Source organism: Mauremys mutica, chromosome 3 (genome assembly GCF_020497125.1).
Source record: "Mauremys mutica isolate MM-2020 ecotype Southern chromosome 3, ASM2049712v1, whole genome shotgun sequence".
Taxonomy (NCBI): Eukaryota; Metazoa; Chordata; order Testudines; family Geoemydidae; genus Mauremys; species Mauremys mutica.
Window position 1 is genome coordinate 91152004 of NC_059074.1, and position 13195 is coordinate 91165198.

The 13195-nt window shown below is 40.6% G+C and overlaps 1 protein-coding gene across 11 annotated transcripts in view; it reads right to left on the minus strand.

Moving 5' to 3' along the window:
* The window catches only part of CEP85L (centrosomal protein 85 like), a 209799-nt gene that overhangs the window by 145056 nt on the left and 51548 nt on the right, over positions 1–13195 (minus strand). For all 11 annotated transcript variants that reach the window (XM_045009617.1, XM_045009618.1, XM_045009620.1 and 8 more), the window contains one exon: positions 1593–1754. In XM_045009617.1, the coding sequence (XP_044865552.1) occupies positions 1593–1754 (162 nt within the window). The remainder of the gene's footprint in view (positions 1–1592; positions 1755–13195) is intronic.

Genomic DNA, 13195 nt, shown 5'->3' on the forward strand with positions numbered 1-13195 from the left:
ATGTCAATTGGGTCCCTCTCTGGTCAGGACAACTCTTAGTATCAAGATGACAAATGCTTGGGGTCCCAGGAGATGTTGGGAGTAGTGGCAGTCATAATGGTGAAGCTCACTCCAGTAGCCAAATTTCCCCCCCCTCAAAAAATCTCTCTTTAAGGAACTCAAAAGGGAATGATGGGTGAAATAGCTAATCCTTTTATTATTTTGTTTACAAATTTGGCCTAGTTTTTAAACAAACCAATTTTAGTTTACTGATTTTTGGTTTTACACTGTCTTGCTTACCAGGCAGAATTTTTACACAGTTCTTGAATTACATTAAATTAGTCAAAATAAAAAGGCTGATTAATCTTTGCCTCTTTTGTACTTTCCCCCATTAATAGTTGTTGTGACCTTTTAGAAACTTTTACTTACTTTTTACAGTTGAGCTGACAATTAGGGTAAATACATAGGCCCAATTATTACAGAGGATTTCTCCAACAAGCTCTGACACAAAGCCAAGTTAAGAACTCACACTGATCAGAGTACAAATCCATCGCAATTAGCCAACAGAGAACATGTCGTCTTTGTACAACAGTTATCACTTCTGAGTCTCTTAATATAGCACCAGATTACCCCTTCTCACAGATAAACCTACAGGACAGGAATAAGGAGACAGAGAGGATTCCTTTTCAGAGCTCATCTGCAATCAGCATGCTGGGTAGTGGGATGGGTAGGAAAGGACTGCCCCCCTTTGCAACAAGGCATTACAGCCTCAAAACCTGAGGATCCTAGGCCATCATCAGGAGGTCAGGAGCATTCATACAGAGACCCGTGCCTCTACACTGGCTATGGGGCTCCCATGCTATCTCCCTTCTCCTGGGCTGCAGTGGTCCCAGGATTCCTTTTAAAGAGATCCATGCACACAAAGGCCCTGCAGAAAAAAGTAACATAGCCCCAACCTGCATTACCTTACCCTAGAGAACCCTGCTGGAGGAAAGGGGACCATGCATCTCTGTGGCCTATCACTACTCAACACAGGCTTAACCCATTCTTGTCCCATTCACTGCCCTGGTGCAGTTCTGAACTCCATGGAGAGCCCTCCAGGCAGGGGGATAGGGATACTCCTGTTGTAGTGGCTAAATCCCTTATACATCATCTGCAATAGGAGCAAATTTGAGAAATCTTGGGGATACGATATCACCCAAACTTAGTTTTATCCCGCTCTAGATACTTTTGGATAATCTTAAAATTGAATTTTGCGAGTTCATGAGATGCCTCATAATAAAATGCAATTTGTATTCCCCTGAACAGAAGGCAAGAGAGGACAAGACCTTTCTCCATCTTTTTACCAGTCCTGTGACTTAACTATCTTTACTCCCACACAACAGAAGACAACCTTGTGATACAGAGAAGTTAAGGCCCATAAAATGCAAGTTAAACAGATCTAATCAAAACAATTTCTCAACCCATCATAAAAAATTGGCAATTTCATGTTCTTTAACAATATTGGAGAAATAAGTATTTTAAGATACAGTTGGCCTTTAAAACGTCTTAGTTCATCTCTTTCATCTCTCACGAAGACTGATTAACTTCAGAATTTAAGAATCTTCACTCACCTTCCACACTATCAGAACAGGAGGTACCAATGCCTGTGTCCCCGCTGTCAGAAGCTATACTGTGTCTTCTGATATGGTTACTTCGGCTGCTCGATGGAATGGTTGAGGCCTGCCACAGTGATTCAGTACCAGATAACCATCCCGCAGAGGAGTAATCTGGGCCTACAGAGAAGGAAGTCAGAAGTCTATCATTCCAGATACAGACCAGTGAAGTCAACAGTGACTATCTGGTTATGAATAAGGTTACAATCAGGGCTCTGTGTACTCTTTGGCAAGGTTGGCCTAAAACGCTTCTGTAGCAACAGTTACTGTGGCACTCCAAAGTAGCAGACTAGAAATTCCCCAGCCATTTCAAGTAAACATAAAAATACACTCCTTTTACTGATTTAAATTTGAACATGAACAAAACAAAACTGCACTGATTGTAGCAAGATATTTAAAATTACTGTATGTTGCCTGTCTTAAATTCACTCATCAACACGTCGCAGAACTGTGTTGCATTGAGGAAGCCATAGGAGGAGAAGATGGAAGCTGGATAGAAGGTGGTGGAAGCTTTAGGTACTTGAATGCAAGGAAGGTACATTAGTTTCAAGTTGTAAGATAATCACACTGCTTGAACATTTTGCTAAAAATGAAATCAGTATTGGAACACTTAACACTGACATCTCACTGGTCAACATTAGGTTTCAAAGTTTAAAAAGAGATAAATGGGGCAGTTCACATCTCTCAAAACTATCATTTCAAGCTGGCTACAGGCTCAGGAAAATATCACTGCACTGGTTATACTCAGTTTACATTTGGAAAGTTTCTTTCACAATCACAGGATCTAAGATTTTCTTTTTTAAAGAAACGAAGACTGGACTCTAAAGCACAGTTCTGCAGAATTATGAAACACAGATTATGCAGAGTACGTGACCATGCTTACAATTAGTCCCCAGAGCATACATTTTATAAGGATGATCACATGCATACCTGATATGCTAACCAGAGGTCCATCCAAAAGCAACTTTCAGTAACCAACATAGTCTAGTTAAGCATATTTTCAAGTAGAATATTGACAATCAGATTTGTACGTCTAATCAGAAGTCAGACATTAAAAACTGAGAAGTAGTCTTGTTATACGCTTATCTAACAGTTAACTACATTAGCTGTTCACGGAGACGAGAATGCAGCTAAGGAACTGATAGTTTTTGACAGGACTTGAAAAATATACCCATCTAACAAGCCTACTAGCCATGGCAAAAACACGTATATTAACCACCATGCCTCTAAAATGCCCTACCTCCTGCAATTTAAGACATGGCTGTCAACCTTTCCAGACCACTGTACCCCTTTCAGGAGTCTGATTTGTTTTGCGTACCATCCCCCAAGTTTCACCTCACTTAAAAATACAAAAAAGTGTCACAATATACTATTACTGAAAAAACTGCTTACTGTCTCATTTTGGCCATATAAAATAAATCAACTGGAATATAAATATTGTACAGTAGTTACATTTCAGTGTATAGTATAAACAAGTCGTTGTCTGTATGAAATTTTAGTTTGTACTGACTTCACTAGTGCTTTTTATGTAGCCTGTTATAAAACAAAGCAAATATCTAGATGAGTTGATTCACCCCCCGGAAGACCTCCGTGTACCCCTAGGAGTTTGCATATGTTGCCTATGTTGTTGTCAAAGTCTGTCATTTCCTTCTCTTTCTCCATAGTGTTCTGTACCCTTTTCTTTTACATTTTCTGTCTTACCCCCTCCCCCCCCGAAACTCACTCAAACACCTCTGCCCGCCCAAACCACTACATATATTGTCCTGTCCCCCAGTCAGCCACAAAACATCCTCACTGCAGTGATTGGGAGAATTGCTATTATAGCCTCCCTTCAGCCTTGTTCACAGCAATTCACTACGCTGCCCATATCTCTTGCTGCTCATGACTATTCCAAGCAAAAGAAGAAAGTTGGCCTAAGGCAGACTTCAATCAGAAATGTCTATGTTTTTTAATTTGGGGTATACATTTAATTTGAGCAGCCTCTATTACGGTGTCTTAAAAAAAAAAAAGTGTCCATGCAGCTTGCAGGGATTTCACTTTTGGTACTGTACCTTTTAATTTCTATTTCACTAACCTTCTCATTTTTGTGTAGTCCCCCTTTCTGAAATTAAATGCTACCATGGTGGGCTGCTGTGGTGTTTTCCATACCACAGGGATGTTAAATTTAATTATATTATGGTCACTAACGTATTTGAGTGATCCAAAATTAGGGAAAAATAAATTTAAAAAAAATATAAACCAAAGTAACAGTTTTTGTAAAACCCAGGCTTTAATTTTTTGGTAAAAAAAAAAAATCAGTAAAAACTGAAAACAAAAAAGAGTCTTAGCCATGAAAAAAAAATCAAAAATTACTGTTTTATCTTACTGTCCCATTGGTGCATTTTGCAGATGAAAACCATTCTGCAGAGTAACTATTGTACACATGTGGTACCTTTTTATATTTAATTTACTCCATTGGCATACATTGTTTTAAAAAAGCAGAATGCAATAAGACACTTTAGTTTATTAAATTGAGTCCCTAGAAAGAGTGCGTCTCAAGAGCTGAAAGTTAAATTGTAACCAATGCAAATTTAAAGTGTAAGGATACAAAGCCCCAATTCTAAACTAAGGCAGTTAAGAAAGCAAAAAACAGAAACAGAAAACAAAAACAAACAAAAAAACCTTGCAGGTTGAATTAATTCAATTCATTATTTAAAATTCATTAGCTTGGAGTATTTAAAATAAAATTGCATGACAATCATGACATACACTTTCTCATATCCCCCAACTCCTCTTCAACCCTACTTTGTGAATTTGTGATATATGTAAAAAAGTGAGGGACTAATGTAACTGAGCCAAGCTTAACATGGGCAGATGATATGCAAGCTTCCCCCACACTGCTCTGCCAGTGCACCTGTCTTACCCTGCTGTTCTTATCTTAAACCAGCCAATCAGCATAGAATGCCAATCTTGCCTAATTGGGGGAGGAGGGTGAGACACACACAATGCCAGCAAGTATCACACCAGTTAGAAATTAATGCAATATTTTACAGTTTGACCAGTTTTATCTCTTGTGAAGATGATGTGATTTACAAATGAGTGTTCTAAAAATTTGTTCCAAAAAGGGTAGAATTATGGTCAGATTAGGGAGCAATTCCTTCCAATGAGCAAAAGAAACAAACACTCCCAGAATTCTGAATACGTCTGGAATAGGCTTAGTTTATCAAGAGCTGTTAATTATTGCTCTTTAAGGCTGGACAGTCAAAATAAATGAAAGATAAGATGCTGTCTTACCACCATGATTGCTTATATATAATATAAAAATAATTTTAAACATAAAATCAGTAGACAGCAAAGCATATACAGAGCCAAAAGTGGACTAATATTTATTGAGACAGATTATCTCAACATTCATTGCTTTTTGTATAAAATTTAACGTTTCTACAGAAAGCGTCACAGAGAGTGTTCAGATACTGGTGACAGACAGCTAACTAGCTTTTGGGCTGCATCAGCACTTCATTTTTGCAGCAGGTGTAGATTTTAATATAATTGTGCATAAATTTATGCATTTATATAACAGAATAACCTTCACGAAAAGGGTTTTAGAATCCCAGTTTAGTGAGTTTGATAAAAACGTGCTTTTACAATAAGAAAAATAAAGGAGTTAATGAACTTAGATGCTTAACTATAAGCAACAGTTAAAGTCTTCCACCCTTGTTATGAAATTGGTAAGATATTGAAATTGGTAAATTATATTGTAACTATAGAATGCCAGATTCTGTCCCTGACACTGCTTTTGACACAGCAATTTCAAAATTGTGACCAGAAATGAGTCAGCATGGACAGCCAACATTACTTTTAACATTCTTTGTCAGTTTAAGAGGAATCTTGCTATGTTGAAATTAAACATGACTACACCTAATCACTGTCAGTTAGTCTTTCTTTAAAAGTTCATTTGCTTTATAAATTGGACTGTAAATACGACAGCTGGACTGACTTTCCATTCGAATACTCTCATGGAGGAACAACGAATGGTTACAAAGAAAGGAAGATTACTTACCTTATGGTAACTGGAATTCAAGATGTGCACCCACAGTGAACACCCATAAGGATCACACATGTGCTCCGTGAGCCCGGAACCGGAAACGCTTCAAGTGTGGCATCCATTGATCTGTGCCTCCTCCTCCCAATAGAAGGCACAAGGGGAAGTGCAGACCAACTGTCAATCACCTCTCTAGTCCCTACTCTACCATGTATGCAAAGAGGACCCAAGCAGTGGGGAAGGAAGGAGAATCATGAACATCCACAGGCACTACATATCTTGAAGAATTCCAGTTACTAGGAAAGAAACAACCTTCCTTTCTTCTTCATTCCTGTGGGTGACTCCCAAACAGTGCTCATTGAGGAGAAGGGTGCGAGGAAGCACCCCGTACTACACAGCAGAGGATACCCGAGCCGAAGGAAGCTGAAGTTTGAATCAGAGCATAATGCTTGGCGAAGGTGTGTAAAGAACCCCAAGTAGCTGCTGAAAGATATAGCTTCTCCCTTCATTCTTTCAGCAATAGTGACAAATAATCTCAGAGACTTCGTAAAGGGTCTTGTCTGGCACAAACAGAAGGCCAAGGTACATCCAGAGAATTAAGCTTGATTTCTTCAGTGCTAAAGTGGGGCCTTGAGTAGAACACTGAGAAGCAAATAGTCTGGTTAAAGTGAAATTCAGAAGACACCTTGGGGATTAATTTGGGATGCAGTCTCAAAGCGACTTCGTCCCTATGAAAGCCTGCGTCTAGTGGGTTTGCCCCAACCTGCCTACCCTCCTAGTGAAGGTCATAACCTTAAGGAAGGCCACCTTCCAAAAGAGGTGTAGGTGGGAACAGGAAGCCAAACAAACAATAGCCTCATGAGTGCAGAGGGGACAAGGTTCAGATACGGATCAGTTTAGAAACTGGAGGGTCTCTCCTTCTGATGTCCTTCCAGAGCTTCATAGTCATGGGATGGGTAAAGACTGAGCAGTCCTCAACAGGGAGATGGAACGCATCAATAGCTGCCCAGCGTATCTTATAGAACTGATTGAAGACTTTGGGTCTGTCTGAAAGAAGATATTCCAGGATGAATGGGATTTCCCAATGTCTCAAGAAATAAACAGTGCTGCTGACACCAGGAGAACTGCTTGCATTTGGCTGTATAGCATTTCCATGTAGAGGGTTTTCTGCTGCTGCTAAGAAAAAGGACTGAATGTCCTGGGAGCAGGTTCTTTCTATGCTCATTGTCTATCACGAGATAGGCAACCTATGGCATAGGTGCCGAAGGCGGCACGCGAGCTGATTTTCAGTGGCACTCACACTGCCTGGGTCCTGGCCACCAGTCTGGGGGTGGCTCTGCATTTTAATTTAATTTTAAATGAAGCTTCTTAAACATTTTGAAACCTTATTTCCTTTACATACACCAATAGTTTAGTTATATATTATAGACTTACAGAAAGAGACCTTCTGAAAAGGTTAAAATGTATTACTAGCACGCATGTCTTTGCAGACTGTGTCTGTTAATGTGTTTGTATGTGAATAAATGAATGTAATGTGAATAAATGAACTCGGCACACCACTTCTGAAAGGTTGCCGACCCCTGGTCTATCCAAAAAACACCATGCAGTATAATTTGTTATAAATCTTTCTATAGAGGAGCAGAAAGAGAAACCATATAAAATTAAGCTTGGATGGATGATGCAGCTGGTTTGGAGCATAAGTGACCAAGTTGGGATGGCAATGTGAGATTAGCTAAATATCTTAACTACTCATTTCCAACTTTACTGATGTTTCAGGTTCTAGAAACTATTTGTATGTGGATTTTTGTTTTAGAAAACATTGCTGCTTCTTTGGTTCTCGCACAACGAGGTAGTGGAATCAGCCTTCAAACAACTTTTTCTTTAAGTAAGATTCGTTTGGGAATGTCCACTTTTTCATGGTAACATTTATGTTATATGTACAGAGTTGCTGTTTCCAGTTTTTGCTGACAATACTATCAAGCGGCCAATACTGCACTAAAACTGGCCTGTGCAGTTTAAAACGTTCGTAATAGCAGAGCTCCCAACATGCACAATTTCTGAGGACTGAAGGTTAAGAACTCCACTTCAAACAAGGCAAGCAGGAAATAAGCTCCCTTTCTGCACACCTTCAGAAAAGGTACTGGCAGGTATCTCCTATCCTACAGGTCTTAGATGGTCAGCAACCATGGAGAAGCCTCTCCTACATATATTTATAGTCTGCAGGTTGTGAGCTCCCCTCCTACATGTCTTTTAAGGTGACAGGATTTCAGCAGAGAAGTTCTTATCTTGTTCCTAAGGAGGTGTGCAGAAGTAGAGCTCATTCAACAAGAGCAGTCATATAAATTAACAGATTACATGTGCAAGTTAAGAAAATATACAAAAAGAAATACAATAAGACCTGTGTCCGTCTATGTATACTTCAGATCAGGTGTGCATAACTTTTCAGGTGTGAGAAATGTCTATAAAAACCACCATTCTTCATAGATAAAACAGATTCATATTATTCTAAAGCCCCCCAAAAAAAGTTAGCATGTCAGTAAGAGTGTTCCAAGCAACTTACAATTTGCCTCAAAACTGATCAGATATTGTTTATTCCTCTCAAATTAAAGAGGGTTGAAAATTATTAGGGAAGCACTACTTCACTTCCAACTATGGAAACGGTACGTTTCTGCACAACACTAAATCCCAATTTGGTGAAGAAGCAATGGCAGATCCATATAGTATATTAATGCAACTTTATACACAATCCATCTCAGGATTCCAGTGGGATCCCAGACCGTAAGAGAAAAGCTCTTGTGGTTTACTATGGCACCAGAAACCCTCCATTCCGTTAACTGTTTCCTTATAACTCACTGGCAGCCATCTATTATGATTTATAGACCTGGTCAAACTCACAATGCAATGAGTGGCAAAACTTCCATTAACTTCAGCACAATCAGGCGCAAAATGTCTTACACATAGCAAAATATGACCTTGTAAAATAACAAAAAGAATAGCTGTATTAGCTATAATAGAATCAAACCCTGCAGGTTAATAAGAGTCCTCAATTCCTACAGATCTCAACTGAATTTGAAGGTGCTGATCATATTGCAGGATAAAGAAATTTGGTTATAAGCTTCTTCATGCAAGGACTGTGTCTGTTAATGTGTTTGTACAGCACCAATCACACAGAGTGCACATGTACTGATATGTAACAGCTGTGGAAATCAGAGCAGTGAAATATGCTATTACTTCAATCAATGAAATCTGACTTTTATGACTTTGTAACCAGGAGGTCTCTCACATTCACAAGAGAAACAATTGATTTACACCATCCCATGCACATTCTATAATAGCTTTAAAAGGAATGAACATAAGATTTTTCTTCCGAGAAACTCCATCTCTAAACAGAAGTGTACACAAAACAGAGAGGCGTGGAGGGACATTTTGTCGACAGCTTTAATAAGATCCCTTTGACCAAATCATGCCACCTTCCTTATGCTATGCATTGAGAGGTCCTCCATGCACAGATTTCCCCTTGCCCATGAAGAAGGGTAGACTTGGAGGCCTCTGCAACACTATTCCTTCCTTGGACAGTCCAGGGTCCACTTCAGGGGGTAGGAGATGTACTTGAAGCCACTGCCATCCCCACTCACTCTGCAGAAGCTAGCACAGCTCTAGGCTTTAATAACCAGGATGTCCCTGATGGCCACCATAGACAAGGAGGAGCCCACAGTCATTCAGCTCCTAAAAGAGAAAACTGGGGGAAGGCAGAGCCTGCTAGGATCTGAAGTTGCTGTGGAAGTACAGGGTCTACATGCAGATGGCCCTGACCTCCCCCGGATCTCTGGTCAGACTCCAGGTTAGGGAGCGACTTCTCATCTCACTGCCCGCAACAGGGAGATGTGGGGAAATCTTTGCAAAGAAAGTCTATGAAATCTCTGCAAAGTCCCTTCCTGAAGCTTTGTGTGTGGAAGGGACAACTTAGTCCCTCTTTTTTACTCCATTTGCTGTCTTATTTTTCTTTATAGTTTTTGTTCCCCCCCTTTTATGATTCTCTCTCTCTCACACACACACACACACACACACACACACACACACACAAATTGATCTTTACACCATTAGCAGCAGACAAGCATTATAGATTTATATATGAAGAGCTAAACAGAATTCTTCTACATTAAGTCACCATCGGGCAAGAGAGAAATTGACTAAAAGTCACATGGATTACTTAGATTACCTCTGTGGTTAGCTTCATTAATAAAGCACTACTGAGCTACAGTGTTACTTCGGCTGCTGTAGTCTGTCTGCTTCCGAAGGTTTTTCTATGCTTATGATGGACGAATGATCAGGAAGCATGGGAACTATGGTTTATGCATGTCAGGTAACCAGCAATACATGGCAAAGTCCCTATGTTCATGCACTCTGGAAAAGGCATTAGGGCAGGCTTCAAGCAATAAACATTCAGCAACGGTAACTACATTTTTATCTTGTGTTATTTCAACACATTTTATTTTATTTAATAAGGCTTCCACAGTTCTTCAATTAGGAACTAGTTTGTTGTTTGTTTTTTATCTCCTTCCTCTGAAAGGTCAGGGATGGCCATGGCTGGAGATGGGACACTGGAGGAGAAAGGCCAGGTTCATGAGGTGCTACTGAACAGTTTCTCTGTCAGTGCTTGGCTGGCTGGTTCTTGCTCACATGCTCAGGGTTTAACTGATCATTCTATGTGGGGCTGTGAAGGAATTTTCCCCAGGTCAGATTGGCACTGACCTTAGCGGGTTTTTGCCTTCCTTTGCAGCTTGTGGGTACGAGTCATTTGCCAGGATTATCTGGTCTCTCTCACTTAATAATTTGCCTGCTATTGCAGGGACCTCAGGCACTGCTGAACCTCAGTCCCTCCTATTCTCTGTCTGTGGTACATAATAGTCTAGTCTCCTGCGGGCTAAAATACTGGGGTCTAATTTTGGTTGTTGGGTTTTATATGCAGGTGCTAGTGGCCTGTACTATAGAGTAGGTCAACTAGATGATCTGGTGATGCCTTCTGGGCTTCTAAAACAGGGGTGGGCAAACTTTGTGGCAGGGGTGTGGGAGGGAGTGTGGGGCGTTGGAGGGGATGTGGTGTGCAGGAAGGGGTTGAGGGCAAGGGGTTGGGGCGCAGGAGGGGTGCGGCAGGGGGTTGGGGCGCAGGAGGGGTGCGGCAGGGGGCTCAGGGCAGGGGATTGGGGTGCAGAAGTGGTTCAGGGTGTGGGGCGCCACATTCCTTGAGCGGCTCCGGGGTGGCAGCAGCATGCAGCGGGGCTAAGGCAGGCTCCCTGCCTGCCCTGGCCCCGTGCCACTCCCGGAACCAGCTGGCACCATGTCCATGCGGCCCCTGGGGGGGGGGGTGCCAAAGGGCTCCGCGCTGCCCTTGCCTGCGGGTACCTCCCCCAAAGCTCCCATTGGCCGTGGTTCCCCATTCCCAGACAATGGGAGCTGCGGGGGGCAGTGCCTGCAGGCAACGGCAGTGCACGGAGCCTTCTGCCAACCCCCCGCCAGGGCCGCAGGGAAGTGGTGCTGGCCGCTTCCAAGAGTGGTGTGGGGCCCACAACGCTACAGGAGTGGCAATCCCAAGGGCCAGATCCAAAACCCTGATGGGCCAGACCCAGCCCACAGGCCATAGTTTGCCCACCCCTACTCTAAAAGATGACCATAAATAAGAAGGAGAGAAAATGGATAAATAGTAAATAAGATGAAGGGAGGGAAAAACCAGAAAAATAGAGGAGTGGGAAAGGGAAGACTATTGAGACAAAAGGGAGGAAATTTATTTATTTATTTTAGCATGGAGCTTACAGCGTTGTAGATAGAGAAAAAAGACAGCTCTCTTTATAAACCCCTTTTACAACTGGAAAAACTTTGTACGGAAACTAGCAATTTTATCCATGTAGACTGATAACACGCTGCCCTCTGTATGAAAAAGGCCCGTACCTATATCTTGTGTAACTCATCAGTAAAATAAACAAACATTCACACATTAAAGTATTCTACTTCCCAGTTTTCTGATCATGTAATAGGAGACCCTCCCATAATGCAAGCAAATGAATAGAGAGAAGAATGATGTGAGAAGGGAGGGAAGAATGACAAAGTAGAGGAGAGTGAGAAACCCAAGAGAGTGGAGGGTGAAAGAGCATGGAATCTTATCTAACTGAACTCCCTGACTTGCAGCTTTAAATCACAACTCAACTAGAACAATATTTTAGACTAATTACATTTAATATTATAACCCAGAGTTACTATAAATTCATGTAATTTCTTCTGTGATTTCGTGACATGAATAATCTACTTAAAATTTAGCTCTCGTGTTATGTTGTCTCTAGAACCCTTTAATGCAATTACACCATATTGCATACAGATGGCTACAGGTACAGTATTCTTTATATATCCCCAGAAGCCATTTCCAAATGTATAACTCTCTTTGTTATAACACGGAACATCTAATTATGAATTCTCACAAATTATGAAGATTTTAAGCTATTAGTATTTCCAGAGAAGAGAAAAACCCTCCGGGGAGAGGAAGGGAGGAGTAATACAAAATACAACAGTTTGATCTTAAAATAGCATCCAAAACAGAGTCATCATTTATATGGCTCTGTAAATGCATAAGTCACTGTACAATACTAGGTCAGTGACAAGTTTTCAAGTCCTTTTTGGCTGAGATTAGATCAATCTCAAGGCACAAGCACAGACAAACAGAACAAAGAAGACAGGCAAAGATTATATGAAGGCATTCGATTCAATTTGTGAAATGTCACATTCTAGCTTACAACCAAGTCTTTTCTTTTAAAATATATTTACACACACACCTTGAAATAAGGTGCAATATTTTAAAATTGTATTTACTTATTCGTTTCTCCACTGAGGGTTAATCGTCACTGAAACAGCTTACTAAGGCTGCGGCAGATTTACCTTATATGGAATTTTTTTAAATCAAGACAAGATGCTTTTCAAAAAAGATGTGCTTTACTGCAAACAGGAATTAATTAAGGGAAGTCCTATAGCCAGTGTTATGCAGAATGACAGACCAGATGATCACAGTGTCCCTTCTGGCCTTATAATCTATGAATATATACACCAAACACACACACACACACTTACTTAACTATAAAGATTTACTATCAACCTAGCAATCACAGGTAAAATCCTGGCCCCACTGAAGTCCATGAGAATTTTGCAATTTACTCTAGTAGAGCCAAGATTTTACCTCACTTGCTAATAATATTTATATGAGTTCCTTTCTTTCTTCCAGATACAGCCTATTAGCACACAGCAAAAATCAGAAACGTAGACTACAGTTGTTTTTTATTTTACATTTGGCACAAAAGACTCCATAAATTACCTCATGCCTGCTATGCTGGCTCGCTTCCTTGTCTTCATATTCAATGTACTCTTTGCCCCCCTGTTCCACTTTCGCTCTCAATTCAATCTGATTACTGCAGACAGGGAGTCTCCCTTTTAAATTCAGGGAGCCTATCAGTTAAAAATTGCTTTACCTCTCTTTTGATAGCATTAATAATAAAATCTT